At 43.3% G+C, this 26,450-nt stretch overlaps 1 protein-coding gene across 1 annotated transcript in view; it reads right to left on the bottom strand.

Moving 5' to 3' along the window:
- NDUFV2 (NADH:ubiquinone oxidoreductase core subunit V2) overlaps positions 1-26,450 on the bottom strand; it is a 38,869-nt gene that overhangs the window by 303 nt on the left and 12,116 nt on the right. The window contains exons 3-7 of the mRNA XM_075920969.2: positions 26,310-26,372; positions 26,118-26,234; positions 22,140-22,308; positions 17,326-17,435; positions 1,521-1,597 (exon numbers count right to left, since the gene is read on the bottom strand). Coding sequence (XP_075777084.1) covers positions 1,521-1,597; positions 17,326-17,435; positions 22,140-22,308; positions 26,118-26,234; positions 26,310-26,372 — 536 coding nt within the window. The remainder of the gene's footprint in view (positions 1-1,520; positions 1,598-17,325; positions 17,436-22,139; positions 22,309-26,117; positions 26,235-26,309; positions 26,373-26,450) is intronic.

Raw genomic sequence — 26,450 nt, 5'->3', positions numbered from 1 at the left:
AAGGCATTCAACTTGAATGTCAAATATGGAACTTGATAACCAAAATACATACGCTTCATAGATACAAAAGTTAGATCTATGGCTTGTTTGTTCTAGAAACACTCAAAGACAACATCTGATTATTTGTTTCAGGACCATCTTAGATCCACAGTTATCTGGTCTGACCACCTTGTACAGCACAAACCACAGAACGCTCTCAAATTCCTGAAGCGTATCTTTTTCTATAAAAACGTCCAATCTTGATGTAAAAACTGCCAGTGATGAAGAATCTATACCATAACTCTTGGTATATTGTTCCCCTTGTTAATTACCCTCACTGTTAAACACATGCCCCATTTCTAACCTGAATTGTCTAAATTCAACTTCCAACCACTGGATTGTGTGTTATACCTTTCTCTACTAAACAGAAGAACAAAGATTAAATATTTGTTCCCCTTATAGGTACTTACAGATTGCAATCAAGTTACCTCTTAACATACTTTGTTAAGCTAACTAGGTTGTGTTGAATCCATTTACTATAAGGCATGTTTTCTAATCCTTTAGTCCAGTGTTTCCCAATATTATTTGGGCCACGGAACCCTTTTAAACTCAAAAGAATTTTGCAGAACCCCTAATAGCAGTCTAATATATGAAGCTGAAAAAATAGACTACAAATAAGTAAGGAGAATAATAAACAAATTATAAACAAGGTCATGAGATCAACATTTAGATTAATTGCACATATTTAAAAAAAATCACAATATTTTTTTAAAAATCATAAAATATTATTGTAATGGAATATTCTTGCGGAACCCTTATTTACACTTCACAGAACTCCAGGGTTCCACGGAACACCATTTGGGAAACACTGCTTTAGTCATTCTTATGGCTGGCTCTCCTCTGAACCCTCTCCAATTTATCTACAACCTTCTTAAACAGTGGACATCGGAATTGGGCACAGAATATTCCAGCAATGGGCACACCAAATAAAATACTAAGGATAAAATGGACACTGAGAACTCATGTTTAGGCGATTACCTCTCCCATTCACACATCTTCCTATGCATGTAAAATTGTACAGGAACAGAGGGAAAGAAAAAGATGCACAGAAGTGACTTTCAGAAGGGAAAAATTAAATCTACCTTTGTAGGGATCAAAAGTCAACCAGCTGGTAGTGTTTTGGGTGATCTATGTAAATGTAAGTTTTTGATCTACTTCTTATTAAGCATGTAGTCACTTTAGAGCCAACATCTCAATTGGCACTTTCATTGGTAATGTCAAATAAGGTTATGGACTGAAAAATTATGAAATGAAGCTTTCCTCTCCTCTCTCCACACAGCCTCTCCAGGTGCAGGTTTATGCATAAAACAGATCAATGTGGAAAAGCCTGCAGTGCCTATGTAGTTGAGCGAATTCATGTCTTCAGTTCTAGGGTGATCAATTAACTTTTCTAATAACTAATCACCAACATTAAAAATAGCTTACATTCCAAATAGATTTTCTTTTATTACTCACTCCTATATCATACAAATACAAGTTACCTTGGGCCAGGTTTGGGAACACTTCCAGCCTTTAGTTCATCAATTATGTTTTCAATATCTTTTGGAGTCAGATCTTCCTGTAATGAAAGAAACCATACTATTAAAAGAAAATAAACAATTTGTAAGCGGTTGTTCCAAATATAGTATTCATAGTTCATCAAATTAATAGTTTTTAGCTTTTAACCAAATCATTTAGTTTTGATTCCAACAGATAACTATAATCCTATGGTTATATCCACATGCCTGTGTTTTTAAAGAAGAATTAACACACTTAAGATCTGAAGTTTTATGACATTCTGATGTCACACACAAGTGACAGTTTAGCACATCAGCTCAAGACAGATAAAAAGGACATATGAAGGAAGTGAGGGAAACAGGAACAGAACTAGCTCGGAAGGGAGACCCCGTTTCTCTCAAGCCCTGGGGAAAGGGCCAAGAGCACAGAGAACAGAACTATGCCTAGCACTGCTGCATGGGGGATGTAGAGTTGTTGCTGGAGGAAATAAATGGCATGATGTGAATGAAGGCGGAATGGTTTCTGTGGTACCAGAAGGCAGGAGCTGAATATGCCGTTACAACATGTGGGTGCTTATCCAAGGCTATGTCTAGACTGCAGGCTTCTTTAGAAAGAGGCTCTTTCGAAAGCATCTTTCGAAAGAGCCTCTTTCGAAAGAGAGCGTCTAGACTGCACGGAGAAATTTCGAAAAAGCGGCTTGCTTTTTCGAAAGAAAGCATCCAGTGAGTCTGGATGCTCTCTTTCGAAGAAGCCCTATTTACATTGAAGAACGCCTTCTTTCGAAAGAAGGCGTTCTTCCTCGTAAATTGAGGTTTACCGCCATCGAAAGAAAAGCCGCGTTTTCGAATTAATTTCGAAAGAACACGGCTTGAGTCTGGACGCAGGGGAAGTTTTTTCGAAAAAAGGCTACTTTTTTTTCGAAAAAAACCCTGAGTCTGGACACAGCCCAAGTTTGGAATTCCCCCATCCAAGATGGCAGAGTATCAGATGGAGAACCATTGGGATGATTTGTGGTCAGGGTAATGGAGGAGAGTCTACAATAGTTGGCAGAGCAACTAAAGGAGAAGCAAGAGACCATGCACTCTTTCCAGCAATTCCATCAAATAGAAAAGCAATCATGCCTTGCATAGCAGGCTGAGCAGAACAGTGTACAACACAATCTGGTGAGTCCTATGACAGTAGTTCAAAGAGGTTATCTTGTGCAAGATGGGCCCAGTGGATGATACAGATACATTTTAGTGACTTTTGAAGGATAGCAACAGGAGCCAGATAGGATAAGAGATCATGGTCCTTCTGGGTGGAGCCCTATTTATCAAGAGAAGTCTAGGCCACCTATATGGCCCTTAGCAAGAAACAGGTCTGCAACTATGAAGTGGTAAAGAGAGCCATTCTGGAAGGGGTAGGCCTATTGGCATAAAAATACAGATTGTATGCCACTGGGTAGGTGAAGGGCCATACATACCCCATAAGGCCTCCAAAAGTTAACTGACTGGGCGCACCTTGCTGGCTATGGTCAGATATTCAAAGTCTGGAAGAAAACAACAGAAGCCATAACATTGCAAAAAGGAGGACAACCTGATTGCCACATAGGCAACTTAGGGGAAAAAAGGAAGAGACAAAGAGGGTATGAGAAGGGAGAATCAGAAAGCCCTGGATCAAAGGAAACAAGGAGGAAAATATGACCACCCTAATGAAAGGAAGGGGAGAAACAAGTACTCCAGTACAAGGCTTAGGGGAAAAGGAGTAACCCTAGTTTGTTGACAAGAGTTGGAGAGTCACAGGAACTTTTTCCACCAGCAGAGAGAAGAGGAACCCCAAAACAAACTTAAGGGGCTGGAAGAACCAGGATTTCTAGTTCTGGAGGAAAAGGAAGACAAAAACAGGCCCATGGTGAGAAGACTTGTGGGTAGAAATAATTATGTGACTCCATGGGTGGAGGACAGAGAATCCTCTGGTGGGCCAAAGTGAACACAGGGTCCTGGGACTTCTCTAAAGGATAGGCATGAGGATAGAAAAACCTCCCTGGTGGGCGAATATTACTGTGCTAAGAGACAGTAGATGAACCAGCACTCATTCTGACACCTATAAGCTCACCAGCTCAAGACTAATAAGAGGAGCACAGAAAGTGAAGACAGAAAGGAATAGGGCTAATGGAGCCCTGTTTCACATACATCTAAAAGGGAGTCCTCTGCTTCTCTCATGACCTGGAGGGAAGAACCCAAAGCCTGGGGGTCACTATACAGGACTGCACAGATGTTGGGGGAGGGAATGACATAAATGAATGGCATGGTGTGGATACACAACCAATGGAGTCAGAATTGATCATACAAACTGCAACTTAAGTCCATCTTATTTATACCTGCAATTGCACAGACATCTAAATGGCTTCCACTGTGACAAAAAAACTGTAGGTACAAAACGGAAGGACAATTCTAAAAATGAAGTATCCACTACCATTCTTATTTGCATCTTGATTTTTAATGTTGCAGTTTGAAATATTGTAATTTAAAGACAATATAGAGCAGTACCCCCTGCTTGCTGGGCTTACCAACCGCCCAGTCTCTGGGGGTAGGCAGCCGGCCACCAGGTAGGGCTAAGGCTTGACAGCCCTGGCCTCGCCTTTTCCCCCCATCTGCTGGGTGAAGGCCAGGCCAGCCCAGCCCCTGTTCTCCCTCCCCCAGCCATTGGACAGGGCCAAGGCCAAACCAGCCCCAGCTCTGCACCCCTTCCCTCCCCACACTGCCTATAGCCCTATCCCCTTCTCCATTCCTACACCCTCATCCTTCCTTAACCCTTCCCACCCCCTGCCTCCATTCCTATATCCCCCTCATCTCTACCACCCCCCTTACTGCACTGCCCATCCCCACATACACCCTATCCCCCTCCCCCCCTCTCTATGTGCCGCCTGCTCCTTCCCATGAATTCGCTGAGCTGTGCTTCCCCCACCCCCAGAGCACCACTGGGCCAGATAGCACAGCCCTGGCCACCACAGCGGGAGCAACAGCCTGCCTCCAGCCCAGCCTTTCTGCACAGGCCAGTTGGGGCAGTTTTGCTCTGTGGCGAGCCCGGAGCACAGAGCAGCTGCTCCGGAGAGCTGGGGAAGTGTCCGGGGTGCAAGACATTCCCAACTCATAGCAGGCCCAGGATAGTGTGCCTGAGCCCAGCCTGCACAGAACCAAGCTGCGTGGCAGGTATGTGGGTCAGGCAGGCTGGTGGCAGGGCCCAGAGGCAGGTGGACACTGTTTCAAGGGGCATGTGGAGGCAGAGCTCCTGGGAGAGTGCTCTGGCCTAGGTAACCAGCACACACCGGCGCCACTCACGTGGGGGGTGGGGAGAGACCTGCAGCATGGCTCCCAAGGGCTGTAACCAGACTAGGCCACACAGAGCAAAGCCATGCCGCAGGTGCATGGACCGGGCAGGGTAAGAGCAGGATCCAGAGGCAGGTGGATGCTAGTCCAGGGGGTGCGTGGGGATGGAACCACCACCAGCTATTTCACGGAGTGGTCACATGGTCAAGGCTCCAGGGGACACAGAGTGATATGATGTCACTCTCTTGTCCTGCAGGAAAAGTTTTTTAGAGAGATTTCACTCAACAGCTAATATTTTCTGCTTATTACTTTGGCTTTTACTAATAACTGAAAGCAACTATACATTCAAAATTTGCAAAGCTTAGAACTGTGGCAACTTCACTGCAACACTGTCTGAACTGAAATTTGTTAATGCATCTGACAAAGTGGGTTCCAGCCCATGAAAACTTAAGCCCAAATAAATCTGTCAGTCTTTAAGCTGCCACAGGACTCATTATTTCTGTTGAAACAGACTAACATGGCTATTCCTCTGAAACTTTAAATTCTTAAAGAAATAGGTTTTCAAATTTCATAGTTCTGTTTTGACAATTTGTAATTTCAATTCAGAGCCCTTAATAGAGTCTCAAATGATTACACTGCAGTTTAAAAAAAAAATTAGCTAAGACTGCATTTATTACAAATAGATTTAAATCCTGGACTGCTGCAGCTACACTAATTACCTGACTGCACAATTCAGACAAATAAGTTGGTGACTATCACAAAAACACATCAAGTGTATATTCCTAAGATAAAAAAATTGTGAAGTCTACTTTACAATAATATATCTGGATTGGACTGTCGTATTTCTATGTTTTAGCCTTCCAATATGATTCATCTTCCCTTCTTTCCCCATGAAGGCAAGGTTGTGAGTTTTCAACAGTGACTGATGGAACTGATCAAGCAGTGTTGTGGTAAAGACACTAATGAGTGCGCTTCTAACATTTAAATATTGTTTGAGATATATATATACGCACATCAAAATGAGTGTTCAGTAGTAGAAAACAAAACTCACTTATCTGTCAAATGCATGGGGCTCTGAGTTTCCCTAACAGCACTTTGCTTCCTACGCTCAGCCAACTGAATAGTCAATAAGAAACAACAAGGTCAAAAGGAACGCAGGAGGGAGCCCACAGCCTGATTAAAATTCCAGTTTAAAAGCAGCATTAATTTTCTTTGTAGTGGTATTCCTATGCTCTCATATCTCTCTAGTCAGTTCTCTTAAAGTTGTGGGGGAGATAGAATTCATAGCTTGAGCATTAAAAAAAAATGCTGAATTTTAAACATCTTGAACCGACTTTGTAAAAAAATGCATGAAATATCAAGAGACTGTTTTCCCTTCATGCTGTCACAGTGTAAGACGTACAACATTTGATTCACTTTCAAAATTGCATTTCTCTTTTAAAGCATCTCAACTTTTCCTAAGCCTAGTATATTTTTAGGTATATTCAACTGCAAGTAATTCTACCCTTTTTTTCCTTCTTTGACCCATAATTAGTCAGGAGGAAAAGAGACAGGCAGCATTGTTCAAAGCAACTGGTGGAAGCTTTATGAAGAGAGTAAGGTGCAAAAATGATACCAGAAAAAAATATTCATTAAACTGCAGTCACAAAAGTTTACGAAAACTAAGCCACAGGATGAGAGTCAAAGTAATTTCATGGATTAGAAACTGTTTGCGACGGAAAAATAGGAATAAATAGTACATTTTCAAGTTACAATGTTAACACTGGGGTGCTACAAGGTTCTGTATTACCAGTGTTTCATAACACACTCATGATCTGGAAAAGGGATTGAGCAGTGAGGTTGCAAAACGAGTATGCCACGCAATTATTCAGGTTAGTCAAGACCTGAAAAGACTTTGGCCACCTTCAGAGGGAGAGCAAAGATAGCTGGATAGGCATCACAGAAAATAGATTAAATTCAACACTGACAAATTTAAGGTAACAGACACTGGAAAAAATAATTTGAATTCTTCAGTGAATTTTAAAATCAGCTATAACAGGAAAAAAACTTGGAATCAGACAGCTCAGCTGAAGAGTGCTTGCTGTTCAACAACAGTCAAAAAAGCAGAGAAAACCTCAGCATTCACCAGGAATAGGATGGAAAATACCACTATGTTATGTCATCCTATTAGTCAATGGTGAACCCAGTATTCCAAGTGAGGATGTCTTTCTGGTCTCCCTACCTCAAAAAGGACATAATCGAAATAAAGGGTATTTAGCGATGGGCAATGAAAAGGGCTAGGTATGGAAAAAATTTGAGAGAGCGCCTGAAACTAGAGATGTTAAAATTTGTTCATTTTGGTAAACATGTACCCATTTTGGTAAACATGTACTGATATTTCAGCAGGTACACATATGCACACGAGGGCGGGGGGGGGGGCTGTGTGCGTGTGGCGGCTCTGCAGGAGCCAGTGCAAGCTGGCTTTTAAGCTGCACCCCTCTCCTCATACTGCTGCCTCTGATACACAGGCAGCAGCACAGGGACAGGAGGCAGCTGGGAGCTTTTAAGCCAGCTCACCGCAAGCCACCGACTCCTGAGGAGCTGGTACGTGCAGGGAGCCAGCTTTTAACCCTAACCATAATGGCTCCTGTCTCCTCCCTCCCCTACATGCATTAATGTAATACTAGTACACAAATTAGGCTTTTAATTAAAAAAAACAGCATTTGTGTGGACGGCACAGAGTATTAGTGTGGCGACAAGCTATACACCTTTAAATGCTTCATAATTATACATTTGATACTAAAAACAATGTGTGACATAGTTTTGATAGTCATACTATAAACTGCACAAATACAAATTTTAAGATTTCTGCAATCAGACCACAAACTGCATAAAGCCCCTATGAAAAATGCCTTAATTAAAAAATAAAGTGAGGATATGAGGCTTCTATAGCTATAGTACAGAGTTAAAGATGCTTGGATTACCCCCACTGTGAATTGTTTTACTTTCAAATGGGAGTGTTTTGGGGATATTAAGTGTAATTTATTCTGGCAATTTTGTGTCATATTAATTCTGAATGGCCTAATTTTATGCAATTTAAGGTTCAGAGCTTAGCTCCCTCTATTCTATAGTAAAGCTCATAAAGGTATGTCTCAGAGATGTTAAATTTAGATTAACTGGCTAATCGAATAGTCGATGCAATCTACATCAACTATTCAAGTAGTTGATAAGGGCACCTCTGCCTTTGAGCAGCCCTGGAGCTGTTGCTACACTTCAAAGGCGAAAGTGCTATGGGGAGCACAGGGTCCCCATCTGGCCCCGAGCTGCACCCCCTCTGCTTGCTGCCTCTATCATTCTCATCCCTAGTATATTTATGCATTCTTCCATAAAGTGTCTTAGAATTATACCTCAGACTTTTTAAGAACTTGGAATGAGTGATTAGCTCCTCTTCAGCATATATAATGCACACTGGACCAAGTCTAGAACTCTTCAAGTGTGTCTTTGCGTACAAAGCTACTGAAAGCACAGTGTTACACTGATCTACAGATGCATGGCTTCTCTTCTGCCAACTTCCTTAGATCAGGACTCTAAGCAACTAGATCCACATCAGCATCTCAAATGCCTGGTCCCATGTCCCTGACCCAAGTGATCAAAGTCACTTAGATGTCTTGATTGCCTTTGGAGGTTTTTCTGTCTTCCGTGTGTCTAGAAAAAATGCATCGGATCCATCATGCCTTAGTCTCATCAGCATATCTATCTGGAAAGCCTATCACCAACATGATGCCCACAAGTGCCCTACTCTTGGCACATCTTACTTGTGTAGGAGTGTGTTCTAGTGGATACATTGGGGACACTGTATCTGAACTAGCAGACTCTCTGCAAAGTCATCAACACACTGGTTAGCTTCCACCTGAGACCATACGTAACCTAATAGAGACTGTCACAGCCCAATATGCCATTCTGAAATTCATATTTCAACATTAAAGTTTGACTGTAAAAAGCAGAAATTTAATGTACACTGAATCTTGACCTCATAAATCCAATAAACTTAATTATAAATGCCTTCCAATTTCTGTTCTCAAAGTAGGACTGTCTAAAATGTCTTATCAATTTTCTAAATACAAGTTGTACTTCCTAAACTGGGACACTCTTGCATGTCCCTGGACCTGATAGCCCTGGCCAGGGCCAGAACCTGTGGCAGCCCCTTGCCACAGTTGGCAATAGGGGGGTTCAGGGGCTGGCCACCAAAGCTGGACCAGAGGCGGGGGGATGAATGGGGAAGTCTGAGCTAGAAGCAGAGCCAGCAGCAGAATGAGGGGGCCAGTGGCAAGGGACTTCTGCTGGTCTGGCAAATTCCTTCATTCAGGACCACTCAGGTCCTGAGGATGCCAGATCAGGGGAGGGTACAACCTGTATGATGAACCTATACAGATTGGTGTGGGGAGAGAAGGATGTTTTGTTTGTTGGGGAGATTGAGTTTTCTTGCTTTACCACTGGTTTCTGTAAACATCAGTTTTCGTAGAAAAAAAAATTTCTGTTCTTCATTGACAAGACTCCTGAATGATTAATTTCCACTGAGGCCCATCTATGAAAGTAAAAGACTTAGACACATTTTAAAATAAATGACAACACTCATATCTCCAGCAGTCACTTGATTCCCTGCTTTAAACCCAAAGCCAAATTGCTATTCTGAAATTTTTGTTTAAAATATTCATAACTTTAAATTGCAGTTCAAACACTCAACTTTGACCTTGTTCACCAGGAACAGATGAATCCAACATGTTATGTTTTTATCTCTATTTTCTATTTTTATGCTTTCTAGTAGCAAGAAAAAAAGACTGACTCAACATTTTATAAACCCGTGTCTGATTTACTTAAAAATAGCTAGAAAAGGTATACCATAGTCACAAAACTCATGTTGATACTGCTGAAAATACTACTTAGAGAGGAAGGAAGGCAACGGTAGAGTGGAGGGAGTACAAAAGTAAGGAAAATACATCCCTTATAATGGAAACTGAATTTGCTAAGGCTCTGCCACTCCAGAATCATAGAATTAAAAGAACCTTGTGAGCGCATCAAGTCCAGTTCCCTGTGCACATGGCAGGACTAAGCATCCTCTGGACCAGTGTTTCTTAAACTATGTTCCGCAGAACATTGGTGTTCCATTAACAACTTGCAGGTGTGCCATGACCTCTTCTTTATTTTTGTCTTCGTGTGATGACAATTTTTTTTTGAAGAAAATTTTCACAGGCGTTCCGCATAAAAAAAATTGTTTGGTGTTCCGTGATCTCAAAAAGTTTAACACTGCTCTAGACCATCTGACAGGTACTTGTCTACCTGCTCTTAAAAGTCTCCCATGATGGAGATTCCACAACCTCCCGGGGCAATTTATTCCACTATTTAACCACCCTGACAATTAGGAAGGTTTTCCTAATGTCCAAGCTAAACTTCCCTTGCTACAATATAAGACCATTGCTTCTTGTCCTATCATCAGAGGCATCATACAGGCAGTCCCCAGGTTACATACAAGATAGGGACTGTAGGTTTGTTCTTAAGTTGAATTTGTACGTAAGTCGGAACTGGCGTCCAGATTCAGCTGCTGCTGAAACTGACCAGCGGCTGACTACAGGAAGCCCAAGGCAAAGTTTCTCTGCCCCGCGGCTTCCTGGAATCAGCCGCTGATCAGTTTCAACAGCAGCTGAATCTGGACGCCTGGGACAGAGCAGCTGGGGCACTGCTGGGTAGGTCCCCGCAGCACCGCACCTCGGCACTGCGGGGACCAACCTGGCAACACCCCAGCTGCTCTACCCCAGGTGTCCCCAAGTCAGCTGCTGCTGAAACTGATCAGCAGCTGATTCCAGGAAGCCCGGGGCAGAGCAACTCTGCCTCGGGCTTCCTGTAGTCAGCCGCTGGTCAGTTTCAGCAGCAGCTGACTTGGGGACGCCTGGGGCAGAGCAGCTGGGGTGCTGCCGGGTTGGTCCAGTAGCGCCGAGGAGCGGCACTGCGGGACCAACCCGGCAGCGCCCCAGCTGCTCTACCACAGGCGTCGGCGAGAAAAGCCTGGTCTGCTGAGGGGGCACACTAGCTGCCCCTCCCTCCCCCCAGCAGACCAGGGAGACGTGGGCGGTGGGACCGCCGAGATGCGCCACAGTACCGCCGCCCGCGTGCTCCGCGTCTCCCTGGTCTGCTGCCCCCCCCCCCCCAAGCAGACTAGGGAGACGCGGAGCGGCTTTTCTCACCGCAGAGGACATTCTCCAATTACTCCACATCTTTCCTAAAATGTGGCACCCAGAACTGAACACAATCCAGTTTAGGTTAATCAGAGTAAATCGGAAGAATTACTTGTCATGTCTTGATTACAACACCCCTGCTAATACATCCCAGAATGATGTTCACTTTTTTAGCAAGTGTTAACACTGTTGATTCATTTAGCTTGTGATCCACCATGACTCCCAGGTAACTTTCTGTAGTAATCCTTCCTAGGTAATCACTCTCATTCTGTGGGTGGGGGGAGTACTTTACTTTTGTCCTTATTGAATTTCATCTTATTTACCTTACCTCAGACCATTTCTCCAGCTTTTTTAGATTATTTTGAATAATAATCCTATATTCCAAAAGCACTTGCAAAAAACAGTTACGTGCCTTCTTGTAACTTGTTCTTAGAGATGTGTTGTTCATGTCCATTCTAATCAGGTGTGTGTGCATGGTAGCTGGAAGATTTTACCTTAGTAACTAGCTGTAGGGTCTGCCTAGACACCCCCTGGAATGGTGCAGAATAGAGAGCCCAATCGACATGCCTCCTCTTCAGTTACTTCTTGCCAGCTACTCTGACAGAGGATGGAGGGTGGGTATTGGAATGAACATGAACACATCTTGAAGAACAACAGTTATGAGAAGGTACGTAACTTTTCTTTGAGTGCTTGTTCACATGCATTCCAATCAGTAGACTCACAGGCCCTCATTAGGAGGTAGGGTCAGAGTTGTGCATTGATTGGAGCACTGCCCATCCAAAGGACACATCATTCCCAGATTTGTGTTAACTGCACAGTGTACAGTGAAGGTGTGTATGGAAGTCCAGGTTGCCTCTTTACAGCTCTCCTGAGTAGAAATCTGGGCCAGAAATGCTGAGGATGAGGACTGGGCCCTGGTGGAATGAGCCAGGAGAGGCCAACTTATAACTTTCTCAGACACAAGAAGCTATCCATGACAAGATTCTCTGTCAGTATACAAAGCTGACCTTTCATCCTTTCCACAACTGCTATAAACAGCTGGGAAGACTTCCTAAACAATTTAGTTCTATGTAGAAAGTAAAAGCCCTGCAAACATCAAAGGCATGGGGAGACTGTTCTCTAGCATTAGGGCTTGGGTTAAAACACAGGGAGGAAAATGTCTTTGTTTATAAGTAACCGAGAGACCACCCTGGGGAGAACAGAAGGATGGGGTTGAAGATAGACATTGTTTTTATGAAAAACCACAAGGATGGTTCCAATGTAAGCACCCTAATCTCAGACACCCTCCTAGTTGAGATACCAGGAAAGCTACCTTGTAAGAGAGTAAAGTAGGGAATACAAGGCTAGTGGCTCAAATGGCGGTCTCATCAATCTGGACAGGACCAATGGTAAGATCCCCTAAAAGAACTGGTTGATGAACCTGAGGATATCTCCTCTCAAGTCCCTTTAGGAACCAGCCAGCCATGGGACTTGTAAATACAGATTGGCCAAGTGTCCCTAGATGGAAGGCAGATATTGCAACTAAGTGGACCATAATAAAGGAAACTGACAGACTTATTGTTTAAGAACCACCATGTTGTCTAAAATGGTTGGTATTGGAGTTTTCATAGGGGCAAATCCCTGCTGTGTCAACCAGAGTAAGAATCTTTTCCACTTGGAGAGATAAGAGGGTCTCATGGATGGCTTTCTACGGTTTAGTAAGACCTATGGAACTTACCTGTTCTGAACAGGAACACTCAGACAGGTTTAGCCATGGAGCTTCCATGCTGCAAGATGTAGCAACTCAAGATCTAGATGGTATAGGCAATCATGGACTTCCATGAGAAGGTCTGGGACCAGGGGAAGCAAGATTGGTTTCTCCAATAACATGTCCAACCAATGCTGACAGGCCCAAACTAGGGCTATGAGAATAATTCTGGCCTGGTGCCTCCTGATCTTGAGTACTTTATGTACAAGCAATATGGGAGGAAATGGGTAAACGAGGGAATCCTCTGCCCCCTCCCATCCCAATGAAGGCTGAATGTGTCCACAGTAGAACCAGGACTGTGGTTCTGGAATAAGCAGAACCAATGGCATTTCTAGTTGTGACATGGTGAAGAGATCCATCTGGGGATGACCCCACCTGCAGAAAATCAATGACACAATGTCTAGGCAGAGTAACCACCTGTGATTGTGGAAGGACCTACTGACGTGATTTGCTATTTCATTCTGTTTTCCCTATAGGTCTGAGGCCTTTATTGAACGTTCTATACCAAAGTCCCACAACATGAGGGCTTCTCAGCACAGGGGAGAGAAGTAGACACCCTGCATTTGTTAACATAAAACATCGTTGCATTTTCCGTGCTGACAGAAACACAGCATCCTGCCAGATACGAGCAGAAGACCTGGCAGGCAAGATAGATCTCTCACACTGATGTAAAGGGCCAGATCGAAATGGTCCCAGAGACCTTGAGTCCTGAGGTCTTCTAAGTGGGCTCCCCAGCCCACATCTGATTAATCCTGTCACTAGGGATAGGGATAGTTGCTGGTGTCGCCCTTGATCATGTCTTCAAAAGGCCTATTTATGGCCAATGAAGGTTTCTGTTAGTCTGGACCCTGGCCTGGCTGATTTAGGAACCACCTGCCACTTCTATTCTTCCTGTGCTGGCCTTCCTGGCAACCCTGAGGTTGGTATGGATGTACGGGATGAAGTGCCTCCTCTGTGGCAGGCATGTGAATACCCAAGGATTTCAGAGTAGCTCTCGAGTTCTTGAAGCTGTGATGGTCCTGGATTGTTTGTAAGCCCTCGTATGGGAGGCTTGAAATCTGAAGTCATGAACTGGGCAATACCCAGTTCCTTCACTCTCATGGCTGTGTCCACAGAATCCAGGGCTGCTTGCAACAACATCCTGGAGATCAACTTGCTCTCCTTCACCATGGCTGAAAATTTAGGATGGGAGTCCTGGGGTAACAGCTCCAAAAATTAAGCCATTGCCGAAGTTGTATTGTCTGAGTACCTACAGGCCACTCCAAGATTTTGGAAAGTGTTCAAAGGCCACACTTTTCTGTGGAGGAGGTGCGGGGTCTAGGGTGGAGGTTGGGTGCAGAAGGGAACACGGAATAAGGCACTGGGTGCAGGAGACAGTGTGAAATCTGAGGAGTTTAGGTGAAGGAAAGGGTTGTGACCTGGGTCAGGGGATCTGGGTGTAGAATCAGAGAGGGAGTATGGGTGCAGGAAAGGATTCTGGCCTGTGGTATGGGCTCTAGGAGGAGGTGCAAAGTCTGGGAAGGAATTGTGGCCTGGGGCAAAGAAATGGGGTTCAGGATCTGGGAGGGTGTTTAGTTGCAGGAGAGAATTCTAACCTAGGAGAGAGATGTAGGAGGGGGTACAGGGCCTGGGAGGGATTTGTGACCTGGGGAACAGGGGTGCAGAAGGTTTGGATAGTGACCTGGGTGTGGAGGAGGGGCTGGAGTACCAGAGGCAGGTTCTGGCTTGGAGGTGCTTACCTAAGTGTCTCCTGGCCAGCAGCCCTGCAGCATCCCCAAAGCAGGCTGTGCTCCCCACCTGCTGCAGCCCCAGATCACTTTAAACTGTAGGCTTGTTCCCTCCATGTGGCTCTCAGCTTTGGAAAGGGGAATAGGCTTGTGCTGCCCCATTTCTTAGGCCAATCTCTCAGCTCCTATTGGCTGGTTGTTTCCAACCTATAGGAGCTGAGGATTGTTGGGCTGGGGGCTGAGATCACATGAAGCCTCCTTGCAGACAGAGAGCTGCACAGACTGTGTTTTAAACTGTGGTAGCTGCATGCCTAAAGGTCTCAGCAGGGTAGTTCCCATCTGGATCCGATGGCTTGGTGGGCCAGATCCAGCCCCCAGGCCATATTTTGCTCAGCCCTGTGCTACAGTAAAATCTTCTGGCTGCCATACACATGCGATGTTAAAATAAGGTTATTTTACTGATTGAGAAGTCAATAATAGGCAGCCGATCAATCCTGGCTCAGCATTTAAAATGCAGTAGGAGCTGGGTGAGCAGGCAGCCCACCTTTGTCCTGGCTCGCACTGGGTCCAGGACCAAACCCCTCTGCGGCTCTGCAATTTAAAATGCAGTAAGAGTTTGGGGGGAGAGGGGGCAGGCTACCCAGCTCCTACTATCTTTTAAAATTGCAGAGCCATAGTGGGGTTTGGTCCCAATGCGAGCCGAGCTCCCTGCTCAGCTGGCAGCAGCCTCTGGCTGTGGGGGTTTTCAACTACCTACTGGAAGCTCCAGCGGACAGGGTCTGCTGCCAGAGCAGCCTTCCATCCCCCCCCACGCTGTTGCCTCTATTGCGAGGAGACAGTGCTCAGGAGAACTGGATTTTAAGATGGTTCCCTCTAGAACTGGCTCCTACTTCTCCCCCCCCGGGGAAGTTAAATACCAGTTAACTTAATAGTCAATTAACCTCATGAATTCTTATCAGTTACTTGACTATTCTATCATTCCAGGGTGTGGGGCCGACTGCCCGTGCATTCCAGCCCCACTCCCGAGGAGCTCTCTAACACTCTGAACTGTTGCCTCTGTATCAGAGGCAGCAGTGAGGTGTGCCAGGTGGGGGCTGGTCCATGAGGAAAGCCAGTTTAAAAACCAGCTCCCTTCATGGACCGGCTGCCTGTCACTTCACACTGCTGTCTCTGTATACAGACGCAGCAGCACAGAGTGGCAGCAGCCCCTCTGAGCAGCAGGAGGGGTCTGAGCTCCAGGACCTGGCGTGAGCCAGAACTGAGTTGCCTGCCCGCCTAGTTCCTAATACACTTTAAATGCAGAGCTGCAGCGGGGGTAGGTTCTGGATCCTGCAGGAGCCAGGACTGAGCTGGGCTGTTGGCTAGCCTGCTAAATAATTTACTAGCGGGAAGGAGGAGGAGAATGCATGTAGTATATAGCATTAACCAATAAGCTTTTGCTTATCGATTGGTTAATCGACTACTCTATTACATTCCTATTCCCTTCCTCTCCCTCTCCTTCCCCCCCCCCCCCCCCCCCCCGCTGCCTCTGATATAGAGGCATCAAGTGAGGGCCAGGGAAATGCATGTAGTCGATTACTCCGTTACATCCCTACCATGCATACATACATACCTGATTGGAATGCACATGAACAAACACCAAAGAACCACCCTTCCCTGCTTAGTATCATATTCAAACTTTATAGGTGTACTCTAAATGTCATCATTTAACTCATTGATAAATATACTGAACAGAACCAGTCTCAAAACCGATCCCTGAAGAACCCCACTCATGTCTTTGCAGCATGACTGTGAGCCATTGATAACTACTCTCTAGAATGGTTATCTTATCAGTTATGAACACATGTCATACTATAGCTCCATCTAGGTTTCATTTTCCTATTTTGTTAATGAGATGGTCCTGCAAGAGTGTATCAAATGCCTTACTAATCTAGATATACCATGTCTACCACTTCCCCCTTTAGCCACAAGGCTTGTTATCTTGTCCAAGATATAGATTGGGTTGGTCTGACACGATTTAGTCTTTACAAATCCATGCTGTTACTTATCGCCTTATCTTCTAGATGTTTGCAAATGTATTCCTTATTTAGTTGCTCCATTATCTTTCCTGGTACAGAAGTTAAAGTGACTGGTCTGTGATGCCTTGAGTTATTTCCCTTTTTATAGATGGGCACTATATTTGTCCATCTATAAAAAGGGAATGTGTTAGCAGGTTTTTTTTAATTTTACTGTTTAAGAGAAACAATCAAGAGGATAATGTCACCCAGAGTGAAAGGACTTTAAAGACTGAAAAAGGACTAGTTAGACAAGAGGATTTTTTTTAAATAATCCTAGAGAGAACTAAATCCTCCTTCAGCTAAAAGCTATCTGTGAAAGTTCCCAAGTTCTACTGCATGGATACCCAAAAATGTATTTCTATATTTATTGTAATTATTTTTGTTCCCAACCCTTTTATGAAAATATATGAACATTTAAAAATTTCCACTGGTCTCAGGAGCTTCACTTATAACACAATGTATTTATATGTATTGTCACAAAAGGATATCACGTCACTAGAAGATGCTCCAAGCTCATGTATTGTTTCCCTTTCACAAAATTAGAGCTTCTTCTCTTTACATCGATAATTAAGCCTAGGGAAATCCTTTTTCAAGATCATTCTGAAACACAAGTCACGCACAGAACAACAATATAAACTATCAAATTAATAGGTCTAATAGTAACTTGTATTGAACTACTGGCAATCTAGCATACTTATTAAACAAAATATTTGTACTTTTCAAACAGAGTGAAATACTTACATAATAATGATCATTTATTTGTACCATCGGTGCATTTACACAAGCGCCTAAACATTCCACTTCTACCAGTGTAAAAAGTTTATCAGGTGTTGTTTCCCCAACTTGTATACCTGCAGTAATAAGGAATATTAGAGTAAGCTGTTATTATTTAATACATTTAAAACAAGATCTTAAATATTTCTCATCTTATCTATTACGGTTATTTTCTAAAGCACTTGTACTTTATTTTTACATGATTTGGGCAATTTCCCCCCCAATATCAAGACTTAAACAGCTTCAAGACACTTCCATTAAGTAAAAAAGCCTCAAACTGAAACCCCTCAGATACATTTTGAAAACTGATTTACAGACTTGCTTCCTATTTCATAAAAATATTTTACAAATTAATTATAGGTATTCTTGATTAAATATAGAACTACTATTTTATTTTTAGGAAGCAATGCAACAGGAGAAGTAACTTAAAAAGCAATATAGACATTACATCAGTACTAATATATAAGGTTCTACTCCTGCTCCCATTCAGTGGACTAACTATGCTCGGTGCTGAGTGTTCTCAACTCCCACTGAAAAAATTTACAGTAGGCTAAGCATGCTTAGCACAGGAATGGGCAGTTCGAACCTTGCAGATTTAGGCATTAAGATCCCAATCCTGCCAAGAATTGTGCATGTGCTTAACTTTAATACAGTAACAGTGCTGTTGAGATGAATGACCATTGCTAGGTCAATTAGAAATTTTTGATTTAAAAAGGAACAGGATTGGGCCTAAATTATCTAAGGGTTATTAATTATTACAATAAAGTTATGCAAACAAAATTAGATGAATAGCAGCAGCTGCTAAGAACAAAAGAGATGAGTTTGTGAATATAGGCAATTTCTGTAAAGATAGCTATAGCAGTGAAACATATTTCATTTCAAACTCTATTCACTAGAAAAGCCTCATGAAATACTTTTTCACATGGTTTCCAGAGGACTACAAAGAGCATTACAAACCATATTTTGTCCAACAAATTACATTTTGATATCAGGTTACAAACAAGGAATGGATTCAGATCTACACAACTATATTGATAGATAGGGTCAACAGTATTTAAATACTAAAGATCCAAAATTACTAAACTTATATTCTATACCAGGATAACTGCTACAAAGACTGTTTTCATTATATTAAATTAAGGTACACTACTCCTAAAAGCACATCACATATATAATCAAGGACCTTACAGCGAATCTGTCAAAAGGTTAGTATTTAATCAAGAAGCATTCATGATATTTTGTGTACATCAAATATGTTAAAAAGTGGATAATTGGGTAAATGTGTAACTGCTAAAAATCTCAGCAGTTACACGGTTACCCACACCTGCAGCACAGGTCAGCAGCTGGTGCATGCTGCAAGTGAGCTTTTGATTACAAGGCAGCAGTGCCTGCTGGCAGCTGGCTCCCCAGGAGCTGGTGCACACTGACATAGAGGCTGCAGCATGGGCTGGTGACCAGCTCTCCTGGAGCTGCTATGTGCTGAGAGTCAGCTTTTAAGCCAGGTCCTGGCATGCATCAGCTCCTGCCTGCAGCCTCGCTTCCGGAAGTGGAGTGGGAGCCTGCATGTAACTGTGAATGTTAACTAATGAACTCAGGCTTAACTAATGAACTCAGGCTCATCAATTAACTTTTTATGTGGTTATTCTTTCAACTTCCCTTGTATACATATCAACAAGCACCACATATTACAGGGCAGGACAACTAGAAAAATTCATGTGTACTCTAAGAGATTGCACTGGCTTCTAATCTGTTTCGTAGTGCAATTTAAGTTCTTGTTTTGACCCAAAAAGTTATTCATGATTTGGGAGCCATTTATCTTAAACTGCCTCTTTTAAACTGACATCAAAGATCAGCTGAGATCCTTGAGCTGCAAGTTCCTAGAAATGATCGCTTGTGGATCAAGAAAGACCACCCAACTGGACAACCTTTGACACTTGTGCCCCCAATTTAATAAGCCAAAGGTGGAAGTTACCTTCAGGACACCTTCCAAGTTCTACCTGTTTTGATTGTTTGATGGGGGAGTCCTTCAGCTGCACTAACTACTCTTTTTAGCAGCTATTTAGTTGCTGACATTTGCACTGGAATTTATAGTAAGATACATAGCAGAGCTTGAGAAGTGTTCCCTCTAAGCTCAGCACTTGGGAGGGCCACCCAAGAAAGATTCACATGTCACCCAGCTGATTAGAGGAGCACCCATGGCCAAAAGCAGCTGACCACATATGTTTACAGTGGTAATGCACATCCACACGTCTTGGTGCACATAAAATTCATTCTACACCAATATGGCATGTTGATTTCGCCCCTTTACCTGCGATTTTAGTTTGGTTGCAGAGAGTTCTCTTACATTTTGGGATAATATCTTCACGACAAAAACAAAAAAACAGCACTTTCCATGAAAGCTCAGAATTTGTGGAATATTGTAGAATGCAAGAAATATTGCAAAAAGCCTAAATATAAGAATAAAAATGCTTTACCCAGCTTTGTTTTCTCCCAAGGCAATTATTTTAGAGAATCAAGCTGGGTGTTCGTGCAAATCATTTACAATTTTTCTCATGTCACTTTTCCCATTGAAAGCAAGAAAGTGGCAGTCCATGTTCCTGTTTAGACTACGGAGGGAAAATGTGCACTGTGCGATCACAAATGCTTAGGGCTTTATTAGGCTATGCTAAAATTTTAAGATGCCCACGGAGCGTATTTGGAAATGTTCCCCCCCTCAAACATTTGGGTGTTCCTCTCTGCTAACCCTTTCCATACAAAGAAAAAGCATTAGTTCTCATGGAGTACTGTGCTGTCACAATTTAAATTTTAAATTGAAGTCACACAAAAAAATCTGAACTCAAAATTTTAACACTGGAAAACAAACATGTTTTAATTTCCTCTAAAATCGATACAGGAATTTTGTTCAGACTTTCAAAAACATTCACCTTTCACAAAAGATGAAGCATGGACAATTTCAGCCCAGAAGTGCACACTTTAGAAATGTGTATGATTAACAAAAGGTTATAATAAACTGCTTTAATTATAGTGGTTTGTACCAAGAGTTTCCTCTAGTAACCATAGCTTGTCACATAAACCCATGAGTTAATATTTTGTTCTGCTGCCCTCTCCCCTGGTAAACGAAAACAAGGGGAAAAACACACCACTGCCTCTAATAGATGGGCAGGATTTACTTAATTTACTTTACTATTAAGGATTTATAAATCACACTCCCATTTAAGTTAAATAAAGATTACACATGCTATATAAGTGTAAGTGTGTCTTCCCCATGCACTGAATTATGTACTTCAATATTAAAAATATGCACTTAAGGAATGCTGAAGGCAACCTGGTTAGTTGAGTTCATTGTTGTATGTCTGGTAGTCTTGATCTAAAACTTAATACTGGAAAAAAATAAGCCAGGAATGAGGAATCTACACAATGGAGGCCCAGGGCTTCTCCACAGCAAGACAAGCTGGCTCTGGTGGTTCAGCCCCATAGTGAGTCCTTAAGCCTCGGTGCCCGTCCATTCCTTCCCCCCCTCCCCCCCCATGTTGGTGCTGGAGTGTGAGCACCAACTTCCCGCTGTGGGGGGAAGCAGTGGAGAGCCGGCACTAAAGGCCTTGCATGGCTGGCTCTGCTTCTCTTGTCCCCACCCAGCTGGGGTAACAACAGCACAAAAACGAAGCAGGGAAGCTCTGCTTGTGGTTGCTTGCAAGCTCCACCTCGTCACGCCCATTGGCTGGGAATCACAAATGAAGGGCAGTATGGAGACACCCGTATCTCTCTGACAAATGGGAGCTGCACCAGGTAAGCACCCAAGTCCCCCTGCCCCATCCTGCACGCATTCTCCCTTCTAGGCCCTGCATTCCCACCCTCAGCCCACTTCTGCGTCCTATCTCCCACCCAGAACCTCCAGCCCACTCCTGAACTCTAGCTCCCTTCCAGAACCCACACCCCTACCCTCAGCACACAACTGCACCTTACCTCACTCCCAGGCCTCACCCACCCATCCCAAGCCTGCTCCTCAGCATCCCCCTTCTGCACACTGAGCCCCCTCATTTTGGCCTCTCTCCAGAGCCTGGGGGGCTGTGGAAATCTACTAGTCCTGGTCCTCCAGAAGAGTTAATCTGGTCCTGGGAGAAATTGAGAAGCCACGTTGCCCCTACCCCCTGTGGGGCTGGAATGCAAGGGGAACCCTGGTACACCAAGAAGAATGAAATCTTCTGCTTCTCAGTTAGAGGGTCACATCAGTGAGGTTTTTTCCCTTCTCCTCCTCACCTGAGAGTCAGGTCAGTGAAGTTTTTTGTTAGTTTGGTTTATTGCTTCTCTCATGTGAGTGGCTCCTAAGTGATTTTTCTGTGCACCAGTTGCCCCCTCCCCAGCTCAAAAATGTTCCCCATCATTGAAATAAGGAATCAAATCAACACATTTAAATCTGTTTAGTTGGAAACAGTTAATTTTACTTAGGACTCTGAGCAAGAGATTCCTTTCAAGACCAATCCTTGATTTCAGGTATATTCAAAAATTACTTGGATTATTTAAAAAAAGGGGGGGGTGCGAGGTACAGCCACATTTAAAAAAACAACACCCTGATTTGAGACCCCTCTTCCAGTTGTTTGATGATACAGATAAGCTGAATGTTCTCAGGTCCCTAAGGTTCACTTAATTTCTAAAAGAACATTTATTATCAGACAAATCATCTATTACACCATCAAAAGATTTTGTTGGATAGATGAAATGTTAACTATTGTAAACATTCAAAGCCACAAATAGTTATAGAAAACATAATATTTTCATCATACCTAGCTTCTTCTGAATGGCCTCTAGTATGCCATCAGAGTCTCTGAGCATGCAAGGTGTAGTTGTGCAGATCTGAATATGATATTTTCCAACAGGTTTCCGATTATACATTGTATAGAAAGTTGCTACTTCATATACTCGCATGGGAGGCATCTGTAAAACTTCAGCAACCTATAAGATGGGGAAGAAAATACTAAATAGTAAAATAATTTTAGCTAAATGCAGTATTTAACACACTGGTTACAATAATTCTGGTTCATAATACTAGAGTGGTATACAAAGTGAAAAAATACAAAATTACTTCTGCAATCTTGTGTTCTGAATAGGATGTAATAGTATAGTCAATTACTCAATAAGCAAAAGCTTATAGGTTAATGGTATAGACTACATGCATTCCTGCCCCCCGCCTTCCCAGTACATTTTTTTAGCAGGCTGGCCAGCAGCCCAGCTCAGTCCTCACCCACACAGTCTGGGATCTACCCAAGCTGTGGCTCTGCATTTGAAGTATATTAGGAGCCAGGCACACAGGCAGCCCGGCTTAGTTCCAGCTCGCACTGGGTCCAGGAGCTGAGCCACCCCCCTCCAAAGGACAGTGGCTGCTGCCACCCTGCGCTGCTGCCTTTGTGTCAGATGCAGCAGTGCATGGCAACAGGCAGCCAGTCCGTGAGGGGCGTTGGTTTTTAAACTGGCTCCCCTTGCAGACCAGCTCCTGCCTGGCACACTGCGCTGCTGCCTCTGATACAAAGGCGGTAGCACAGAGTGGCAGGGGGCTCCTTGGGAGTGGGGCCAGAATGCACTCGCTGTCAGCCCCACCCTCTGGGACAAAAGAATAGTCAAGTACCAATAAGAATTGGTGAAGTTAATCGACTATGCAGTTAACTGATATTTAACATTCCTAGGTCTGAAGGCAGCCATAACAGACCACCATTGTGACTCTGAGACCTCTGACAAGTCACAGTTTGACATTTGTATAATGCAGTGTTTCTCAACCAGCGGTGTGAGTAACCTTAAGGGTGCTTGAGAGAAGTCTGGGCGGGAGGGGGGGGGGGAACGACACACTACGTCAACACAACTGAAATTTAGAGAAAACTGAATTTTTGTTTTAAGTTTTACAGCATTTTATTATTTTTGTACTTTTTACACCCAAAAATTTCATCACCCGCCCAGCTATGATTAAGTTGTTTAAACAAATGTGTTGCAACGGTAGAAAAAAAAATTGTGTGTCTGAAATCTGTCGGTATGGGGGTAATTTTTTTTTTTTTTTAAAGGGGGTACTTTATTAAAAAAATAAATAAAAGGTTGAGAAACACTGGTATAGTTCACTGTCCTGAGCTATTAAACCTTCTCATCAGCAGTAACTAGGCGCACACAGACGCAGATATACCGAAAGCCAACAACAGACATCCCAAATAAAATATTTAAAGATACAGCCACACTAAGATTTTGGTAAATGGTCAAAGGCCGCACTTTTCTGTGGAGGAGGTTTGGGGTCTAGGTTGGAAGTTGGGTGCAGAAGGGTGCATGGGATAAGGGACTGGGGTGCAGGAGACTCTGTGGGGACTGAGAGGGTGTTTGAGTGGAGGACAGGTTGTGACCTGGGTCAGGGGATTGGGGTACAGGACCAGGGAGGGAGTGTGGGTGCAGGAGAGGATTGTGGCCTGGGGGAGGGCTGTAGGAAGAGGTACAGGGTCTGGGAGGGAGTTGTCAAGTTGTCACATGGGACAGGGGGTGCAGAGGGTTTGGATGGTGATCTGAGGTGAGTTGGGGTGCCAGAGGCAGGCTCTGGCTGGGAGGAGTTTACCTAAGTGTCTCCTGGACAGTAGGCTGTAGCACTCTCAAGGCAGGGTGGGCTCCTTGCCTGTTGCAGCCCCAGCCCACTTGAAAATACAGACTGCTCCCTCCTCATGGCTCTCAATTCCAGCTGGCGGAAGAGGCTTGCACTGCCAGCGTCTCAGGCCAATCTCTAAGTTCTGACTGGCTGGCTGTTTCCAGCCAATCAGAGTGGAGAGATTGGTTAAGGTCAGTTCTTACTGGCCAGTTGTTTCTGGCTAATAGGAGCTGAGAATTGGGCTGGGGGTGGGGAGATCACACAAAACCTCCTCCTCCCTGCAGCAGAGCAAAGAGCCACAGGCTGTGTTTTAAACCCCGACAGCTGCGTGTGCCTGAGAGTCCCAGCAGGGTAGTCCATGGGCTGTATCTGGCTCCCGGGCCATATTTTGCCCAGCCCTGACAGAGTCTTCTTACTACAGAAATTTCTTTTACTTTTCAAAACCTGACTAGGACATTCATATATTTGTACACCTGCTTTAACCTTGTAAATAACTCATTTCTTGTTCCTAATTAAACGTTAATTTATTATGTGTATAACATCATCTTTGGTGTGAGAGCTAAGGTGCAAACTGACTGGCGGTAAGTGACTGGTCTTTAGGACTGGGTGTCACCAGAATACTGTTATGATTATTGGTGTAAAGCAACTATCACAAAATCAAGCTTGCTTGGGTGGCAAGATAGATAGGAACACCATACAGGAGTTTGAGACACTCAGGAGAGTGACACACAGATTTAGGGAGAACAAACTTGTTACTGGCTTTGTGAAATCGTGCAAAACCAGTTTGGAGTTTTTGCCCTGCTTTCTATCAGTTTGCACTGAGCTTAGCACTCTCAGTCGTGAGCCACTGCAAACAGCACGACAACATCAAAAATAATTCTTTGCTGGAATAGAAATTCGGTACACTGGAAAACTAAGTCCAAGTACAAAATAACTAACATTGAAGAATACTGTTTCCAAGCCTCTACACTAAAGCAAAACTCATTTTAAACTTGATGCTGCAAATGACCACGTAAGTGGGAAAGGATTTATAGTAGTTCCATGCATAAAAACAGCTTAGTGTCACTTCATCTGGCATACATGACTGAGGAGATTATAAAAACTGCTAAAGCAAAATGATAATCACCTATCAAAGCCTGAAATGACTCCTCTCCCAGACACATTTTGGATAGGTTTTATTACCTCTTAAAGGAGCACAAGAGAAGACAAGTTAAAACTTTGGGTTATTTATGAAGAAAATGTCTACATTTCCATTTCCTTGCTTCACTGTGCAGGGAAAGACTGTTAAATACAACAAACACTGCTCCTCTGAGTTATCAGAACAACATAATTAATATTAAATTGGTCAGAAATTTGCCAATTCCGTAGAACATTTGAGTGAAACAGTTTTAATTTGATGAAGGTACAACAGAAAGACGACAGGTTTCTGACAAGAACCCTGCTTGCCCCAGCCTCCTTTGCACAGAGGTGAGAACCTCTGTCTATAAGACATTTGTACACAGTAAAAATCCACCTGCAGCTAGTATATATGTACTCACTATGGGTCAGCTAAGCCTCCACTGCTACTACTCATGCTACCATGTGGCTACACTGTTCTTTATACTTATGCTGCTCAAGAAGAGGTAGCATGAGTACAGTAACATGAGGAAAATAATCATAACCCCTAGCTTGTACTGTAGATGTAGTCTAGAGCACAGTTTCTCCCACATCCTCCAGATAAATTATTACTTTCAGCAGCAGTAGCACACTAGGATTCTCTCCCCTTACCTGAAGGGAGTCTAACCAGTACTTAGGAAAGAAAAGCAAACAATCAGCAATGAACAATCCCACACATCAGCTTCAACCCGCATATCATTTCTTCATTAAGTTCACAGTATGTCTGAATCAAGTTCGCTTAAGTTTTGTTTTGCTGCTATGTCTGGAGTTTCTTGTATTAGGCAAGCATTATGTGCAGAAATTCCCAGAGGCAGGATTCTCCCAGAGGGAAATTTCTACAATGAAATTGGCATGCGATTCTCATGTTCTTTGCCAAATGTAACCTCCTGCATTACTTTTATTGGTTATGGAATTTCTTATTTACTCATTCTGTTAGCAAAACTGAGATTTAGCTCAAGAAAAATAGCAATCATACTTTTTAAAACAAATTAAATACCTTGTTCATCGCTGATATGGGCAACCATCCATTCTGTCTCTGGGCCAGATCTAGTACTGGAATCACAGCAGCGGATCTATGTCCCTCTGGGTAGTTGTTTACTATTGCTTCTATTCTCTAAGAGGAAAAAACTGTTTACAACACTTGTTAAATATCCAAATTGGAATCTTAAATATGCCATTTTCTCCATACCTTATAGTTTTCAGGTGTGAAATCAAATGGAGTATCTGGGTTATTTTCAGAAGTATCTCTGTGCTGCAAGGAAGAAAAAGAAATAAATGTGTCAAAATATTATTTTAGACTCTCACTCATACATTTTAAGTCTAGAATGGA

This window comes from Pelodiscus sinensis, chromosome 2 (genome assembly GCF_052426305.1).
Source record: "Pelodiscus sinensis isolate ZL-2025 chromosome 2, ASM5242630v1, whole genome shotgun sequence".
NCBI classification, from domain to species: Eukaryota; Metazoa; Chordata; order Testudines; family Trionychidae; genus Pelodiscus; species Pelodiscus sinensis.
Note: the sequence above shows the minus strand (reverse complement) of the source record. Positions and strands in the feature narration are given on the sequence as shown.